This window comes from Betta splendens, chromosome 16 (assembly GCF_900634795.4).
Source record: "Betta splendens chromosome 16, fBetSpl5.4, whole genome shotgun sequence".
NCBI lineage: Eukaryota > Metazoa > Chordata > Actinopteri > Anabantiformes > Osphronemidae > Betta > Betta splendens.
In genome coordinates this window covers 21024645-21044193 of record NC_040896.2, presented here as the reverse complement: position 1 = coordinate 21044193, position 19549 = coordinate 21024645, and the positions used below count along the sequence as shown (strand labels likewise).

The 19549-nt window shown below is 45.2% G+C and overlaps 1 protein-coding gene across 8 annotated transcripts in view; it reads right to left on the bottom strand.

Moving 5' to 3' along the window:
• LOC114842483 (intermembrane lipid transfer protein VPS13B-like) overlaps window positions 1-19549 on the bottom strand; it is a 225231-nt gene that overhangs the window by 102669 nt on the left and 103013 nt on the right. For 4 of the 8 annotated variants that reach the window (XM_029128025.3, XM_029128027.3, XM_055503392.1 and 1 more), the window contains exons 23-31: window positions 16833-17067; window positions 15776-15993; window positions 11837-12040; window positions 7159-7330; window positions 5386-5500; window positions 2319-2460; window positions 1554-1832; window positions 1280-1436; window positions 1029-1140 (exon numbers count right to left, since the gene is read on the bottom strand). In XM_029128025.3, coding sequence (XP_028983858.1) covers window positions 1029-1140; window positions 1280-1436; window positions 1554-1832; window positions 2319-2460; window positions 5386-5500; window positions 7159-7330; window positions 11837-12040; window positions 15776-15993; window positions 16833-17067 — 1634 coding nt within the window. Of the gene's footprint in view, window positions 1-1028; window positions 1141-1279; window positions 1437-1553; window positions 1833-2318; window positions 2461-2859; window positions 2927-5385; window positions 5501-7158; window positions 7331-11836; window positions 12041-15775; window positions 15994-16832; window positions 17068-19549 lie in introns of all 8 variants that reach the window. The other 4 variants (XM_029128026.3, XM_029128028.3, XM_029128029.3 and 1 more) reach the window with 3 other exon arrangements.

Genomic DNA, 19549 nt, shown 5'->3' with positions numbered 1-19549 from the left:
GGAAGTCCGTGTGATCTGAAGAAAACCGGGACAAAGTGAGGTATTTCTCTCAACCTTGTCCTGATTACAGATTGCCAGACGTGCCCAGAGGCCAAGACGCCTCTGCTGGTCTGCCTTACGCACCCTCAGTACCCAGTACATACAGTGTGACACTTTCACCATCTAAAGGCACCAATGAAGGCTGCAGTGGGCTCTCCTCCTTTCTCCATTTCATGTTAGGCCAGCTCGCCTGCAGCTGCACAAAGCATTAGGCCCGACTTTTATCTCCCTCATTACATGTGTTTGCCAGCTCCATATCTGCCCATTCATACAACTGCTCCCTCTCTCTCCCTCACACACACACTGTGTGGGGCTGCGGTTTTTGAGGCAGTTATGACACAATCCAGATTCTTTCAGCTGCCTATAGCAGGGAAATGTGCTTTGCGCTGAGCCATTTCCCTCAGAAGTCCAGATTTTCCCTGCCGAGCAGCTTTGATCCAAATGACACGGAGGGGGTTCGTGTTTCAGCGGAAGGGCTCGGCAGATCCCCATGGTGTCATTCACTGCGCTCTGTCATGGCAGGGGCAGCTTAACCGCTGTGAAGCGTTGTGACTGTGCTGTATCCTTAAAAGATCATGAGGCTAAAGATGTGTACCCGTGCTAGAACACACTTGCCTCACAGCAGGTTTATGAAGTGTGACCTGAGGACAAATACGTTTGAATGGCACTTTTAATGAACTGTGGTCACCTACAGTACTGTAGCAGGTCTGGTAGTGGCTTACTTTATACTACCAGCAGAGCATGTATTTGATGAAGGAATATCATAAATGTGGGCAATTTAATAACAGTCTATCAGTTAGAAAAAACAATATCTAACAATACAAACAAGTAGAAATTGATAAAATGTAAATGTAAAAAGTACCAGTTTCAAAAAGCATTAAAAGAGTAACTTTTAATGCTTTTTGAAATCAAGATTGGACTTGAGAACTTAAATATTTAGAACCAATGTATATCAGTAATGGGAAAGCCACAGAAGCCTGCTTTCTTACTGGTAGATGTCCTTTCTGAGCACAGTGCGGGTGAGGGGGTTATCAGCCTGAGGAGCCATGCTGAGGGAGCCCATCTTTAAAACCAGAGTGTCCTCCTGCTTCACATGGGCGTCTAAAAGGAAACACAGAGACACACAATCCAGTCTATGCTCTTTCTGTGACTATACTGCATGTGTCATTGACATTTACTGTTTTACATTACTGACTTATTTTTACTTTTAGTTGCTCATATGAGTACATGATTCTTTAACCTGATGCTGCCTGCTTGTCATGTGCTCCAGGACAGAAGACTCTGATCACACTGGTGTTGATGTAGATAAGAGGCAGACAGCGTGAAGTCAGCATGTGACTCCTCATTGGTTGACCCGATGACTTCCCACGCTCTCTGTATCGCCGCGGCACCTTAGCCTGCAAAAGGCATCCAGTCCAAGACACAAATAATAAAAAGGGTGCATCATCACCTGCTTCACTCTTATGAGGCTTGTTGTAATGTGTGCTTTGAAATACCAAGCTGCGCAGTTTTACCTGTACCTGGAAAATCCCTGCTACTGTGGCCAGCAAGGGGCAGGACAGCACCACATCGAAGGGCTGAGCCGTCAGCAGGATTTCCCTCAGGTACTGAGGGGAGCTGTCTGCCAGGGGATCAGCAGCCACGCGCTGGCCTGCGACGGAGGCGCCGCCGCGTGCCGGCCGCTCAGGCCGAGTGGTGAGCTTGTGACGGACGTTCTTGGTGACAGCCTGAGTGTAGGTGATGGACAGAAAGCCGTGCTGCTGGTGGGAGCCCTCCAGGACCTTAGCTGCTGTCTGGTCAGTAATAACATGAAACAGGTATTATATGTCTTGGCTAAACAAGGGCTAGATTATTTTGGAAAATCTAGCATTTACATATAATATAAATTAGCTGAAGAGAGAGAGTGAATCTGAATCAAGAAGCAATGGTAATTTGCACTCTTTCTCTTAAATAAGGACAGAAGAGTGTAAATGCTTTCATGATTGGTAACTAATAGAAATGATCAACAAGAGTTCTTTTCTAAACACAAAGGTAAAATCTGAAAGAACACCCAGTATCAGTAGACATAAAAATTAAGAAAAAATGATTAACAAGGCATGAGGAATCATTATGGGGAAAAACTACAGCAAAACAGATTCAATCGTCATGAGGGATTTTATTTCTTAATTTAACTCAAAGCACCACTGAAACTGGTTGCTGACGTATCTGAGGAATCAACTTTGCTTTTCCACTGTTGAGGGAAGTTAAGCAGTGTCAATTAAAAAAAGTGGATTTCTTACAGGAGGGAAAAAGCCAGAGAAGTGGCTGAAAGTGTCTTGCTTGCTGACGGGGCGAACCAGCACAGTGCGTCTGTTCAGCTTGTCAGTGCAAGAGAGAAGCACTCCTCCACAGCAGCCCGAGCTCCGAAGACCCTCCTCCATACTGGAGGTGAGGAGAGCGAAAGAGATGCCAAGAGGGACGAGACGGAGGAGTAGGAAGAAGGTGAGAGAAGACAACAATTGGAAAAGAGCATCCTGATTAGAACCAAACAAAGAAGGTCCGTGTCCCCCTGCCCCCTCCCACACACCCACCCACACACACAGAAACAGTCGCCACCAGATTTGAGTTGCTTCATTATTTAGCCAATCAGAGCCACTGGACAGACAGGGGAAAGGGATGTCACCAGCTTTTATGAATTCGTGGTTGTGATGAAAACTAAGGCTTTTGACTCATGACTTCCTGTTCCCTGCCTATCCAGCATGAGCAGAGGTAAAAGACTTTGATTAGGAGCAGCAGGATGGCACAGCATAAAGTGTCCCAAGGCCGCAGTGGCTGCCTCACCACGGCCGTCTCCTTGCCCTGCAGAATGAGTCCTTCACAGTGGTCAGGGAGCCGACCCTGCCCTGGTCTGAGGAGACACACAAGGCTGCGCATCAATTAATCATGTGGGATCACTGTTACCGCTGTGGCAGGGCCTGAGACACGACCTAGAATATTACACTGATAACACAAAGCTTCACAGCCTGGAGCAAAACCTGCACACTAAAACTTACTGTTCCCATTGTATTCATTTATAAAAATTATGTTTTTACTGTACTCTGACCATGCATAGAAAGCAGGAAGTTTCTGTAAAGCAAGAAGTCAAACATTACACACACACACACACACACACACACACACACACACACACACACACACACACACACACACACACACACACACACACACACACACACACACACACTGTAGAATGTACAAAACACAGACACACACATTACCCTAGGATGCAAACTCATGCACTACATAGATATTCCACATGAATTCATCATAAAGTACATCTCTTTCATGCCAGCCTCTCATCCTACAGTGCTTTAGCAGTCAACTGTGTACACGCTGCATAGTTATCATGTGCATAAGAGCATCAGAGTGTGTGAATATCTCTTTGTCAGTCTTAGGAGTGACTAATACATATGGACCCCCCACAGCCCTTCATCTCTTTCATCGTCTTTTGCCGTTTCTCTCCCTGCTTCTATCCAATCACCCTTCGCTTGCAGGCATTTGCAAAGCAGCTGGAAGACATCAGCTTCAATTTGTGTGAGCTCCTGCTCGGAGCAGATACGGGTAAACTGTCACCGGCTGTCCTCTCTCAGGGGGCGTCTCTGCATTTCTGTACCTTTTAACGGTGGTGAGTGACGGTAAACAACAGAGGGCAGAAGACGAAGTACTGTGTAAAATATAGGAACAAACATTCAGCTGAACGATGGGAAAAAACACCTACAATAATGGAATTCCCATTTGGACTCGATTGCCTGCTGTATCCAGCCGTGCGGGACATCAGTGAATCCTATCTGTAGCGATGGGATAGCTACGGCCAGATGACACTTTCCCTGTCAACCATGATTTAACCTGACCCACCGCACACGTATAACCTGGGCTGGGTGATGAAATACTTAACAATTATCTGTTCAGAGTGATTAATATGAACCCCAGTGCCTGTGAGCTCCCTCGTGTGCGTCGATGATGCAGATTACGGTGGGCTGGGAGCCCAGAGGACCTCTGCTGTGTCCTGAACACTCATGGTTGTAGCCTAGCTTGAATGATGGAGTGTTCCCTCACTGCCAGGACTTTGGTTGGGTGAAATTGGTTTGAGAATGCATTATTAAATGCACATTAAACTGAAATAACCTAGAAATGAGAAAATTGACCCATTATCTACTTAGGAGGGCATAGAGATCTAGTACAAAGATTGAGGTTGGCGCTGTCTCAGATGCAATTGGACACACACCTGTGAGAGCAGAGGAGCTTGATATAATGACCCTCGACACCTTTGTGCCCTGCAGCTAAACTCTGACACTGGCCTGGCTTCGAGTCATGCTCCACACTGTCAGATACGCATGAGGCCTGACAGTATATAAATCAACTGCATACAGCCAAACAGGGAGGTCTGTGCAAAGCTTGTAAGACAGCCAGGTTCAAAGCCAAGACAATTGCCTCAGTCCCTGTCTGACTCTGAAACCAACAGCCAGCTAAGGTGATTTTAATATCTGGCAAATCATGTGGTGAGAGCATTGATTGCTGAGGCTGGGGTTCAGCATAGGCGCAGGGCCCCGTACGGTCCATCTCCCTTTTCACTGTCTGGCTCAGTCATAGGAGGAGGCACTCTTGGGAATATGTCTATGAAGGCATGTGGACCTGAAGAGGCTCACACAGAGCAACTCTGGTCTGCTGGACTGTTAGATTGCCGTTTCATTATCTTCTCAGCCAGAGACAAGGGAAATTGCCTCCTACTAAGTGGTCTCTTCCCAACAGAGCATGACCTCAGGCACGTACGTGGAGCTGCTGACTCCATCGCACATGTATGTGATCAAAGAAAAGAAACACACCGGGATTTAGATATTTAAAATGAGGCCTCTCTGATTAACGGGAAGAATGTGAACGTGGGGCATAAAAATTGAAATCTTTAGTCACAGCTTCAGTTTCACCACACTTGCAGTGTTTTCATAATTTCAGGACCCAGAACAGAGTGACCCCATTCTGACTGGAGTGTGACGCGGTGGGATCGATTACCATGGGACGCAGGGGAACATCGCCCAGTCCTTTTCCAGCTCTAATGTGTGCGTGAAGCGTTTCAGACACCGCAGGTTAAGACAGATTGAGTGAGAATAGCTGAAGGACTGAGCTGCTCTGTGACTCAGAGCCGCTCCAACCCACTGTATAGTCTGTCAGTCTGTTTGCCTCTCTGTCCAGCGGTCTGTGGTCACTTTCTCTCCAGCTGTGACAGTGAGGTGCATGTGCAGTAGGAGCGTGTGCATAGAAGCTTGATGGATGATGTCATGCATCACGACACTAGGTGCGGATGTACTCTACCTGCATTTGTAGTGGTTGATGTTGAAGCTACCAACTTTGCACTTGATTTTTGTATAAACATCCTGGACATCTACGGAGGCACTTAGGTCTTCCAGCTCAGTGATGACACAGATCTCTAACAGAAACACAGGAAAAAAACATGTTCATGAAATGAAGCAATTTGCTTATTACTCAGTACACACAGGCATTCTGTCAACCTATAGGTACCGCAGGCTGGCAAGAACTCACACTGGCAACGCATCTTGGCTAATAAATAAACTGAGGGAACTGAGAGGCCTCAGCCCTTCATATTAAAGAGTGTGCGTGTGCCAGTGTTGTGTATTTACCTAGTTGGAACTGCTCAGTTGCTCTGTGTTTAAAATGCATAACAACGTATGTGCGTGCCTCTGCCCACCCTGAGTGCAAACAAACCCACCCACTGCAGCCAAAGTAAGTAAGACGAACAGTCTAGAAGAACTGATTAAGTTTGTATTGAACCAAGCCTATGAGCTTAACTGTTGTTTCTCTCTCATTGTTTCCACTGAGAAAGTCCCACAGTTGCAGGCTAGCTTGGGAAAATGGACTTCATGCATGTGAAACTATGGTTATTGTTGTACTGTTGCCTTGTGGTGATTCTGAGAAACACAGAGGTTCCCATCGGCTTATTAATATTGAAACAAGGCTCGTCAGCTTTCTTGCGGATATCCTGTGGAAAGAACTCTCCCAAGTTGTTAAAAACCCAGGCACAGTCTCCGAACGCGGTGCTGATATTGATGTATGAGTACTGGAAACCTTTAGTCCCTTCGTCTTAAGTGGCTCATCTTAAAAGAAGGAAAGTCCATCTCTAAATTGTGACTAAGAATCCATCTTGAATTTCTGTCCTTAATCTTCCAGCACATAACAGCATAACCCTGAGCCCAAGAACCGGTACTTTTGGAAAGGATCCTTTTCCATTTTCTTGAGAGACAAGAATCTTAGTTCCGTTGCAGCTCAGAAACATATTACATCACAGCAGACTGTCTGCAGTGCTATCGGTGAATCGCTCGTGTCCAAGTATGCTTTTGTGCATTCACACGAGTTTTCAATAACATTGTGCATGTGGGCAAGGTCGCCTTGCAACTCAGACCTTACATTCAAATCTAGAGTAATGCCTATTTAGAATGACTCTAAGTCAAAGGCCCTCCAAAGCATTCCGTCTCTGGCAATAAAGACATTAAGCTGGACGATCTGGTTGGCAGATGCTAAATACTTTAGCCATCAGATAAAGGTAAATCTAGCCTGTCGTCACCCCCAGTCAATCTTAAGGGTACAACAGACAGGTTGCTTGGAATCCATTAAACCTTTATTTATTTGTCCCTCCCTCCGTTCTTTCTTTTCTCCAGCTGTGGCTTTTCATCGACGTGACTGCTTTGATCTCCTACATCTCTGTGTCCGTATGTAAAGACGGAACCTCTTGCCCTCAGACAAATAGAGCCTGACCACAGCTGACTGCATCCCACCAGCAGAACCAAGATGACCGAGTCTCATCAGGTGAAAGAAACAGCCTGAGATGGCACTTTTATATTTTGGGTTGTATTTCTTTATGTTGGTCTGTAATGAAAACAAAAAGGTTTGGGTGCTGAAGAGATGCCTAATTTTTAACATTGCACACAAATTTCCATCAAACCAGCTGCTGGTTTCCCTCTGAAGTGAAAAATTCTTCATTTGAGCACCACAGCATATCATCAGTTTGGCAAAACGCACCGTTATTAACTCATAACTAATTGTATTCATCCAGAAAAATGGTTATTGTACCTGTGGGTTTAGCTGCTGGGTCAGGAGCATACAGTTTAACAGTGACCTTGGGTAACATCCACTGCATCCAAAGGCTGATCTTCCCGCTGGTGCCTCCAATGCTGTTGGTTTTCTGTTCTAACGTTACCGTGTCAGCAAATGGACCGTCGTCTGCGGCCGGCACGGAGTCACCCTGCAGAGACAAAACAAGAATCTATGATTTGACCCTAAAAAGGGAGTTAACAAATGCATGCATGCAAACAAATTACACTACAAAACACAGCTTTAAATAGAACGAGTTGTTCCGCATCTGTTTTGCTGCGCATTGAGTCATAATAACCAGGAGATACAGAGGCTTTTAGTGTGTCGATGACGCCCGTGTCTGGTGAGCAGACCTCTACAGAGCTGAGCAATATGGGAGGATAGGGCCATTGTCTGGGGCTGTCACTGGTGTTAACCCCAAACTAAGCCACCAACACCCACGCGGCCTGCTTTCACTCAAGTGTGCCAGGACACACACATCTCGCTGCCTGGGAGAGAATGGGAAATGAGGAGCAGAGGTGGGGGCGAGGTGAGGAGGCGAGCAGGATGCGGCGGAGGCGGCTGCCTTCTGCGGGCGCTCGTCTCATCAGCCGGGGTTTGGCACAGCACCGAGGATGACAGCACACGGGACATTTTTTATTTCTTGCTCTTCCTGGTAAATCTGCTCTGCAAACATGTGCAGCGGCTTCAGGGACGATTTAGAGCCCTTCACTTTTTGCAGACTTGGTGTTGTACATCAAATTTTAAACAGATAAAATTAAATAACCCATTACGCCAAAGTGAAAACAGGCCACTGAGCTCCTGGGAACGTTCAAAGCCCGAAGAACCATTTCATACACTCAGAGTCTACAAACGCCTCCTGTCTGGGTTATTGTTCTTACATGGGACCTTTAACATACAGGTGTGTGTCAATGTACATTCAATAATCTGACTAATATCACATCTTGATCTTTAATGCGTTTGAAAAACACATTGTTTCTATTGTAGCCATTAAAGTATTCTAAGAGTCTAAATTAATTGTATGAGCATAGTTCATTAAGTGAAAAGTCTCCAAACAAACAATGAGTATATATAGCTCTGCCATTGCTTGACTCCTCCATGGCAGCATGGGAACGACAGACTGAGTCATAGTTATTGAGCCTGGCTGTGGTTGGTAAGAAGGTTATCAACCATCTCAATTAGAAAGCACACAGCTGCCGGGCTGATTGCAGCGTCCTAAAGAGAATCCAGATGAGGGAATTAAAAGCCCACTCCACAGCTGCGGGGGAGGGACGAGGGGCTCACACTAATTCGCACATTTTCTTTAATTGCGTAGCTAAGGGTGGCTGACAGCACAGTGTAATAACAGTGAATGACAGTGATGTAAATAAATTAAGCCCAATGCCAATTCAAGAGTAGATTCTGCATTAGTATCTTTCAGATGGTTAATAAATAAAAGATGACGATATAAACAAGACGCTCCCAGCGTCTAGAACTGTAATCGGGTTTCCAGGACACTTAACAAGGTGCATGACTGTGTGTGCAGTTAATTGTGAATGGCAGCATGTAATATGAGTTGAGCAGTAATGGTGTTCAGTCGGCCTCAGTGAGAGATATTCTAGTGTCAACTGCCATTTGGGGACTAATTATTGTTGAGCTGAAGTCAAAACACACCGCAGTGTGTGTGGTTAGGCCTGTTTAGTTTACAGTTCTGGCCACTCGGGAGGATTAGGCTCTGCAATGTCATGTGTGGAAACAGGAGCCAGGCGCTGGCGCTGTGGGAAGCTCAGACCACTGTGTACTGTAGCGTGGTTACTCTTGAGTATTGGACACCCCACTGCTCCCGCTTCCCCAGCCAGAACCACTGCTGTCCCACTGAACTCCGACACACGCTGACAGAAGAAAGACAACTCACTGACATCCTCACATTGTAATTACCCAAGATGCCATGAGCTATACTGGACCAGTAATGTAACGTCTGCTGCAGTACATACGCAGCAGAGGGTACATTGTGTGCTACATACTGTATGCTATGAGATTACATGTACGTATTAGCATATTAACGTGACATATACCAGTGAGGCACAACCTTATCATGACATGGTGTGGCAGCCTGACTGCTCTGGGACTGCACACATGCAATCTGTGCGCAGCTGCAATATCTGATCACAAACAAGGCTATAGAGTCTGAAGTAGGCAGCTCTTGGTATGGCCCAGAAAGCCACACATAGTCTTTTAAGTAAGTAATTACTTCCAAAACACGGGCTGAATGTTTTTATCAGTGGAAGAAAATCCCCCCTCATCTTATCAAGGTAAGACCTTGAAGAACAGATGTGGTGTTAGAGGTGGGGTCTGGAGCTGCCAGATTAGCCAACACACACACACACACACACACACACACACACACACACACACACACACACACACACACACACACACACACACACACACACACACACACACACAGCGAGCTATTTTCCCACACCTACAAAGGCCAAGCTGTAAAGTATACAATATAATTCCTGGGCCTCTGCGCTATAAACGGGCTGAGGATCCGGGTTTATTTTCTCTGCAGAGTTTGTCTTTGCTCATCAGAGAGACTCAAACATTGGAAGACAACAGCAGGCTGGGAAGTGTCAAAGAAAAATGGACCGAACGGCGGATTATGAAACGGGAGTTTGAAAAGGGAACGAGATACATGCAGGTGAACGTGTGGAGGAGAGAAGTGCAGTATAAATGGCTAAACCTGCAAGCGAAGACAGCGAAGATGTTGGAGAAAACAAACAACAACGTAGACGAAGGAAAAGACAAACAACAATAGAACCAGATCCTGACACAAGACAGGGCCTTACTGTTACCACCATCTTCTGAAATGAATTGCTAATAACGTGTGTATTGAAACATTGTGGTGAAGTTCACTTTTGTGTGGCTTTTATTGAGAACAGACAAGGAGACTGGTAGGATTTCACAGGACTTCTGGCTTTCAGTGAGAGGTCAAAGATTCTCAGGTCTTAAGTACTAAAAATGGCCCCATAATATGTTTGATTTATTAGAAATAAAGGGGCCATGTAGGGCTGAGAACGTGGTGCGTGTGATGTGGATGTATTTGACAATAAAGAGGACTGAGGGCTAGGAGGGAGCAGGGAGAGGCTGCTGCCACTACTGCTGAGACTTATCAAAACAGCTCCTACATTCTTTCTCAATCACCCAGCCTCCCAGAGGACTAAACACTTCTACCAGTGTTTGTACTTTGTTAAACAGTGACAAGTGGGCTGTCAGAGGCCACTGTGGCCTCGTTGCAGACGGACTTTACCACAGGGCCTCTGCTGCCACACTAGGCTTCTGCCACTTCTGTAAGTCCACAAGCGACGCAGGCACACGTGGAAACAAATGCAGACGCAGATGTGCACTGACACATCAAACGCTTTATTCGCGACTATGTACTCAGAGACATTACGATCGCGCTGTGATCCCAGAAGCCCCACGCTGTAGTCAGGGCGCCGGTGGTCAAACATCATTACGCCGCGGGCTAGTTTCCACTGCTTACTAACATAAACACTCATCAGCTCCATTATTTTTTATGTACACTGCATTCTACTTCACACCAGCCTACATGTGGTACACACAGCCCTAATGGCTAAAGCCCCAGGACCATGAACCCTTAGCCTGTCATTGCTGCTGCTACTGTACAACAGGAAAAAAAAAAACGCCCTACTTCCTAAGCCTGGGATCAGCATCATCACCTAGGGTAAAAAAGGAAAAGCAACACTTGTGTAGTTGGCCATCTAAATCTATGACTGTAATATTTCCATTGGCTTTTCACATGGCTGCCTGCAAAGCTCAGGTTGTATATCAGGCTGATATTTTACATAACAAAAGTAGTCAATGCAGATTATTCATCCAAAAGTTATGTAAATTTATCAGAGATCTCAGTCTGTGGGATGTCTGAGACTTATACTTTACATAAATATATATGTATACACAAACTATATAATATATATAAACAAAATACAATACAATACAAAAACATGTACAATCCCACACAGATTCAAATAAAATCATAAATAATAAAATGTAATATTTTGTCTGACAGCCACGTACAGCTTTTGCCATTGTTTGCCTTCTAGCTGAGAGTTGCTTGGGTGACCAATGTCAAAGAGGAAAAGTAGGTAGTACGACGCTAGGCACATACAGGTAAGGGAAGATACAATAAAAGCTGTAAAATACAAGCTGACCATGAAGTACCCACAGTAAATACTGAATGCAACTGCAAAAACGTTTAATACAGTTCAATTAAAGCTACAGCCAACTGTTGGAAGTCAAGCTAGTATGAAAGTTGCTTCACTCAGGTCACTCTCTGCCTGCACGACGTTGATGGGAACTGATATTGCTTCATTTCATAGGTATATATACAGTACGCGTGCTATAAATACAAACAAAGCACGTTTTGGAGTCTATATTCTCTAAATAAATGCTTGAAAGAGGTTATATAGTGTAGCTTTAAATCCCTTTCCATCATTCCATCAACTTCTTTTTGAGGAGATATGTAAGGAAAGTGCAACTGAGCTGCGCAGATGATTTTCATTAAAAAGCGTCATAAAAAAACAGCAATAAAAACACGACGATAAAAACACTGAACTGACAAATTGAACAGTGTAGCCGTGTGAGAAAAACAAACCTCTGTGGGGGAGCCGAAATCTGCAGAGGGGCTGCAGGTGCTGGTGTCTGGCAGGGCGGTGCCAGCGCTGCTGCGCACTGGGGAGGACGGAGCGGCACCAGCGGGAGGTTCTGGGACGGCGGAGGTCTGACGCAAGATGCCGTGCCTCTGGAGACGTGCCCAGGTAGAACTCCAGCTAAGAAGGAGTTCGTAAAGCAGCTGCACCTGGAGCACGAATGCGGGAGAGGAAGAAAAAAAAAGATTGAGTTACAATACGTGTATGTTTAAAGCAATTACAGAGACATGGTGCACACAAGTAGGCACAGATGTGATGCACACAATAATGCAGTAAAACGTGCTTCCAATATAGACGGTCCTTCCGTGCCAAAAGAGTGCCTTAAAAGATAAAGCTAACACACCACAAGTAGTCTTAATACTGTATTTGAAACCAGATTCAAATGTAGTTTTGCCAAGGTCTGACTCAAACAGCTGCACTGGGGAGATCTCATGTAGTTCTGACTTCTGAGGCCATTACCATGATTTGGCTTGGCAGCTTTGTAGTTATGTGACACTAAATCTAGTTAAAGTTGAGAGAGGAGGAAAGCGAGAAGGAGGAAATATTAGCCAGAAATGGACCACTATCCATTTTGTTTTCTTCCACCCTCCAACTTACATTATTTTAGACTGAGAGTCCTTATGTCACACGAGTAAAGCCGTTTCTATTGGACGGCCGATCAGTCCGACGGAGCAGCGTGCTCGTACACGTGCTCCACTGTACAAATTGTTATCCATAACAACAAAACTCCCAAAGAAACACCCACAGAGGAAAGTTGTGTCATCAATTTCCCCTAAAAAACTCACCACGCTTAGGAAAAACTGAAGGCTCGGTGTCAAGTGTTCTCAGCCATTTATCATGTGTTCACATGAAAAGAAGCATTAGCTTGAAAGGACAACAAAGCCAAAAACAAGAGTGGAAAACATGAGGAGAAGTCGGGGGAATGTGATGCTTTTGGTTATTCATGCGTTTACGCAGTGTTCTTCGCAGAATGGGAGAAACACAGCGCTCTTTCACAGTGAGCTAATTTCTGGATTTCAGATGCCGTACTTCTCTGTCCAACTAGCCCCCAGTCCCTGAAAAGTAAAGGTGCACAGACATCTGAGCGCTCCACTCTAAACACATTTTTGCACTTTACTGCTCACTCACTCACACACGCACGCACGCACGCCTGTTAGCGCACACATTATGGGGAGGCCTTCCATAAATAAGCATAAATCAAATGAAACGCGGCACAATACATTACAGCTGGGCCATTTCAAACATGTCCAGGAAGAGCTGCTAACGCTGATCCAGCAGCCGGCCAGGGCCGGGGCCAACAGCTGTCTGCCATACCCGCACCCAGTGCACTGCCGGCAGGGGAGGTAGGAGTCCAAGCTCCCTTCTCTGAGATACTAGGGCCTGGAAGTTCAACCAAGCACAACAAGGCCTACTGCACTCGGCTGCAGATGTGGAGGAAGTGATGCCGTATGGAAGAGAGAAATGAAGGGGCGAGCATGCCGAGGGTCAGATTAAGAGAATGTCAGAGATGTTGCATAATCTCTTTTTAACCCTTTGCATCTCCTGTTAGCGCTTATTATCCTCCGTCCTGTTGTATGTCTGCTACTTACAGGAATATTGGACCGTGGGCTTGGTGGGTTCTGAGTGGCCTATACACGCTAGGACGAGCTCCCGTTACACAGGCCACAGTTCATGAGCTGGGTGAGCCAGGAGAACATTTGGAGCGCTAGGTTCTCCAAAGACCTGTCATCTGTGAATCAGGAAGCTGCTGAGCTGCAGTAGTCCAAGCTGGAGACGGAACAGAGCCTTCCACTGTCCTCCACAACACAAGCACACCATAAAGACAGAGGCGATGCCGACGGGGAGCCACGCTGGGCCTTTATCTGAGCATGGTTTATATGGGAGCTTCAGAGCAGTGACATGGACATGAGTATGTGCTCAGTCTGTTCTGCGTGCGTGTGTGTGTATCGTGGCTGCACAGTTCAGCATGTGTCATGGATCAAAGTAAAGTGTTGCAGCGTGTGTCAACCTGCTGATTTCATATTGGTCTGATAAAGCCAAGTTGCAGCTACTAATCCTGTTGCCATCCATCTGCTGTAAATCTGTAAATCACTCACACAGACACACAAACTAAAGTGCAGAAGCGTACATGTAACTTTTTCTGATGGCCAATCCGTCAATCTGTGCACTACAGTGCTTTGACTGATTTGATACAAACGGCAGAAACCAGGGACTTCCATGTGAAACAGTTGCTGCCACATGTGAAGCCGTTCTCTCTACTGTAAGGAGACGTGTAATGATCGGAGCTTGTTCGTGTGTGTTCCAGGACGTGACAGTTCACCTTGGGTGTTCTCCGCTGAAACGACTTCAACACATGTTGGAGAGAAACAAGCCTGATGATTCCATGTTTGCCCGTCGGTCTTCAGGAGTACGCTGCGTATGTGCGCGCACATAAACCTCGCTCTTGTTTTTCTACTCATCCCTGATCCTACTCTTATTGCATTCCTCACCCTTTCAAAGACACTTACCTCATTTCCTATCTCAACTGCAGCTCCACCCCTGTGCATATTTATATATAGAGACAAATGAGCAGGCAAATTGAAACCACACACTGTAGCCTACTGTATAGGTGCATTTGCTACCTGTTCAGGGCATGAACATTAAAGGGTGTTGTTTGTTCCACAAAGTCATCACCACATATTAGGGAAATGTGATTTACTTCACAATTGCACACCAAAGCCATATCAATGTGCTTATAATTTATTGATTGTCTAAGTACGACAATGACTGTGCTGGTGGTACTTGCGCAGCAACTGTGCAGCGCTTTGACCTGCCCGCATACAGTCCCATAAATGGAAATGCTAATTAGAAAGAGGACTAAGTAGTGTGAGGTCTCTTTTGTTCTGCAGCGGGTGGGGTTAAGCTGGCAGCAGTTCTTAAAAAGCTGCTGCATGACTTGAAATGGCATTAGCTTATAACCCCCCTCGAGTCAGAAATTTACACAGAAGAGGGTGAAAGGGAAGAGAAGAGAAGAGAAGAGAAGAGAAGAGAAGAGAAGAGAAGAGAAGAGAAGAGAAGAGAAGAGAAGAGAAGAGAAGAGAAGAGAAGAGAAGAGAAGAGAAGAGAAGAGAAGAGAAGAGAAGAGACCAATTACGAAGCAGCTTCGCCAGACGCAGCCACTCCATTACTCCATTTGAAAGGGAGAACACTGAAGAAGAAGAAAAAAACCTCCCCTCAAACGACCAGCTTTCCTCATCGCTGGGAAACTTTTCACCACTAACAGATTAAGACCTTTCATTTGTTTCTGGTACCAATTCCCCTCCATCTCGCCATGGCTCATCACTGTGGTCAGACACATTTAACAGTGTGACCACTCAAAAGGTCGTCCCAATTAAGTATTTACAGGGGAACCTAATTCAATACAGCTAATTCAATTGAGAAAAAACAAAACATGTGTAATGGTACATGTAGATGTGATTACAGCGCTGTAACAGCACACTGAGAAACCACACAGAGCTCGACTGGGAGAAAAACATGTTCCATTTCCAGTCTGTCCGTATTCATTATGCTCTTACCAAAACAAAATAACACAATGTAAAACAATGATGATAAGTCTCACAAATCAGTGCTCTCCTTCACTCAGACCTCAAGACGTCTGACCAAAACAAACAACCCAACACTCTGTTGTTTACACTTTCATTTTCATGAAAACTATACAAGGTAAGAGGATGAGGCAGTTTGATTATTGAAGTCAATCTATATCAGAAAATGATGGCAGACAGGCGGGATGCTCCTGCCAGGGCCCATGTGTTTATATTCAAGAAAGGTTTACAAGGAGATGATTTGTATAAATATACATGTGATTCTAATGACTACTTTGTGAGACTTGGGAGTGTCTGACTGACCTGAGGGTTGGAGCACTTAATGTGGACAGGCTGCAGATCGACGTGGAGGCACACTACAAACGAGTGCCTGCCTTCAGAACCGCTCTGCAGCTTATGGGATGTGACGGCCAGCGTTGACGTGCAGCCCATGGGCTCCAGCAGGCTCAGGCTCCGCTGCTGACCCAGCAGTGTGTACACGCTGAACTGGCTCAGGCTTATTGTCCACGGGAAGGCATCACCTGGTGAAAGATGGTGAAAGCAGGCTGAGTGGCCTGTGTGACCTGGTCCTGCAGAGAAGGGGAACTTGTTCTCTAGCACAGGGCCATGAAGAGCACGTTTCCCACGCACTGTGGGTAGGACACTGATCCAGAGCATTGAAAATGCGAGATGAAGAGCTTTTCAAAGAGTAGGAATGACTTACTAAAAGCACGGGCTGTTAATTTTAATGGCAGCATTGACAAAGCTGCTGATGTCACTGTTTTTGCTGTCGTTTTTCTTTCTCTTCCTCTGTTTTTGGGATCTCGATGCCCAATGCTGATGTAATTGAAAGCCGGGGAGGAAAAAAAAGGGTGGCCCGTTCTTTCTTCTTGTAAAGAGAAAACACTACTCAAGCGTCTGTATGTTGCTTATGTCAACTCGGCCAGGTGTGCAGACCACATGTGCGCAGTCTATTTCTCAAATTCGCTCTACTTCAGTTTGTTTGTCTTTTGTCATGGCAAATGAGTGGTAGTGGGTCAAAGGTTTGCTCAGTGTTGAAAAGGACATAATGATGTATTCACATTATGCATTCTATAACTATTATGGAACCATTCATTTCAATTATTAATAAAAGCAAATGCATGTGATATACCTTATGTAGATTTTTCCTCAAACTGAAATTTATATTCCAAGACTCCCACATTTAACCTATGAACCTCCCCACATCATTGTTTTCCAAAGCGTAACATTATGTTTTCTCATTTAAACTTTCGAATAAATCATTCGGACAGCAGATCTGTTGGAGTCACTCTGTCTGGGTGTGTGCAGTTTTTAAATCATTCCAATTCGAAATGGGATTAGCTGCAGCGTGCAAACTTGCCTTCCTCCACGATGGGCCTGGACACCACGAAGGGGAGCTCCTGCAGCGGCTCCATGTACCTGTGGCCGGCGCTGAGCACGCTGACCTGGGGCAGGCAGACCACCAGCGTCCCGGGCATGGCCGCCTGGTTGTGGTACCAGCTGCGCACGGTGCCAGGGATGTCGCCACAAATGATAGTGCTCGGGGAGGGGAGGCTGTCGTTGGGCAGGAACACACAACACGACTGCACCTCCAACTGGAGAGAAGACAGAGGAATACATACGGTCAACAAAGCACTGTAATATTAAATACAGTTATTATCATCTGAGAAGAGCCTATTTCTGTCAGAGATACAGTCCCAACAAATACAGTCATTTTATACTTCTGTCAGAACATAGCATCTACTGTACCATAGACACCAACCGTAAAAGGCCGACTACAGTTACCCAATTTATTTTAGCTCCCATACACAGTCTGATGGTTGACTAAATCTGTCATCATATATCAAACTTAGGAAGTGAGGAAGGAAACTTTGATATACAGTATAATTATTGGAAAATATTCAACATTTTCAAATAAATGCTTTGTGATGAAAGGCCACCCTGGAGGCCGATGTATATAGTATCAGATATTTCATTTTTAAGTGCCTACATTTGTCAAACACTTTTTACGCTTTTTTTTTCGGGAAATCTAACGAGTGCATTGTGCAATGTTGCAAGTGGTTATATCAAATTACAATACAATGTTTGTTGGCTACTGCAGCTTCCAAATGATTCAACTCCTTCGTGGGAAGTGTGGTCAGTGCTTACTAGAGCAGAGGTCATAACCTTCTGGCAGTCAATGATGAAGCCGAACGCATTCGTCACCTCATACAACAAGACTTCTACTTCATATGGCAACACAGAACTAAAGCAGCAGCCACACCTCCCACATCACACAACAGCAATAATAATGCAGAACACAGCACTTAAATTCAGTTGGCACAGCGACCAAATCTACACCTTTACACTATGAATGTATGTCAAATAAAATGCAACGTCCTTTTAAAACCTGCGTGTCAAAAAACTAATGTTCAAAAGACAATCATTTCTTCATGCTGCAGTTCTGCAGCCACGGAAAAAATGTGAGTCCATGTGAGGGTGAAGGCAGTCAATAAACCAACATTTGCTTTTCTGTTGAATGAGGGAGTTCAGGTCAGGAGGGTAGATAAGAACAACAGTGAACTGGATCTCCCACACACTGGGGACCAGAGGCTGCAGCCGCTCATGAAAATCAGACTCCAAATCACACAGTTGCTACAACGGGGCTGACGGCACAGAGGGACAAGGAAAATAGCACGATACCAAACAGATGAATAACTGTATTGGTCATCAAATAACTTGCCAGGGTCTGGACTGAATCATCCTAAGGTCTGTGAGAGCTTCTCTCACTTCTCCTCTAGTAAGTCATTTTCTAAAACACAAAATATATGTACAATAGAAATAGAAAACATAATAATGAACAATTTACATTTACACACAAGAGGCAAACTGTGATAAACAAATGTGCAATAAATGAGAGTAAAAGTAAATAGAGAGTAAATAAACTGGTTTGGTCTCCTGAACGTTTAAAGACAATACAAAAAATGAATGAGGTCAAAGTACTGGGCCCATAAACGCCCACGACAGGGTTACGTGGGTTCTATGGACAGGTCAGCTCTTTAAGTACATACATGTTGAACCCATTGAGACCTGGCTGGCCCTCCTCTCATCGTTTCACCACCTCCTACTCACAAACAATGTGATGGAGGCAGACTTATTGTACAGTATTCAAAGAAACACAACAGGGGCAATGCGAAGGGTGAGAAAGGGCAGCTACAAAGCCCTGACAGCTCCAGAAATGCTCCAAAAAGACATGTCTTACTGTGTCACTGTCACGGGAGCAACGGGGGGACAGGAAAGGAGGAAGGAGATGAGGAAGCAGAGGCAATCAGCTGCATCCACACACACGCACACACACTTCCAAATGGAAAGTCATGTCACAACTTCAGGTGTAAAGGTTCAGCTGAGGTTGTGCAGAATGGTGTTTGTTTGGTTTTTTTTTTAACACAATTATGTTTAACAGCCTTGTTACAGGCCAATAAACACTGGGCTGGAAGTGGTTTGCCTGTGGGACCATGTCCTCCTACTGCACACCGATGGCCCACGTCCGCGTGCTGTATATTTTTACGCATATGTGAGGGAAAACATGTACGCTGTCCAGCGGCAGCACTGAACAGGAAATGAACACGCGCGCCAGAAGGACCGAAGACTCGGTTTGTTCCGTCACATGCTTGGGAGGCAAAAGGCCACATTTGCAGCATGTTACTGGACCCGCAAGCGACTCACACGGCTCAGCAAGCTCAATTAGAATTCTATCCATAATAGGACAGTGGAAATTTATTTTCTGTTAGGGTAGACCCATGCTAAGGCAGCTTTTCCAAGCACAGCAAAAGGAAAATTTGGAGATGATTTAAAAATAGAAATGGGCACAAATAATATTGTAAAGCCAAAAGCTATAATTGCAGTGTGGAAGAACTGTTACACAACTTTGGGGTGATGTAGAATACAACTGCTGTGAAAGACGACAGACAGCACAACCCAATCAATACATGATGGGGGTGTGTGACATTTTGTGTGACACCTAGTGGGTCAGACCTTTAGAATGCCAGGTGTGTACTTAGACAGTTTACAGCGCGTCATTATTAAAGATCTGCTGGG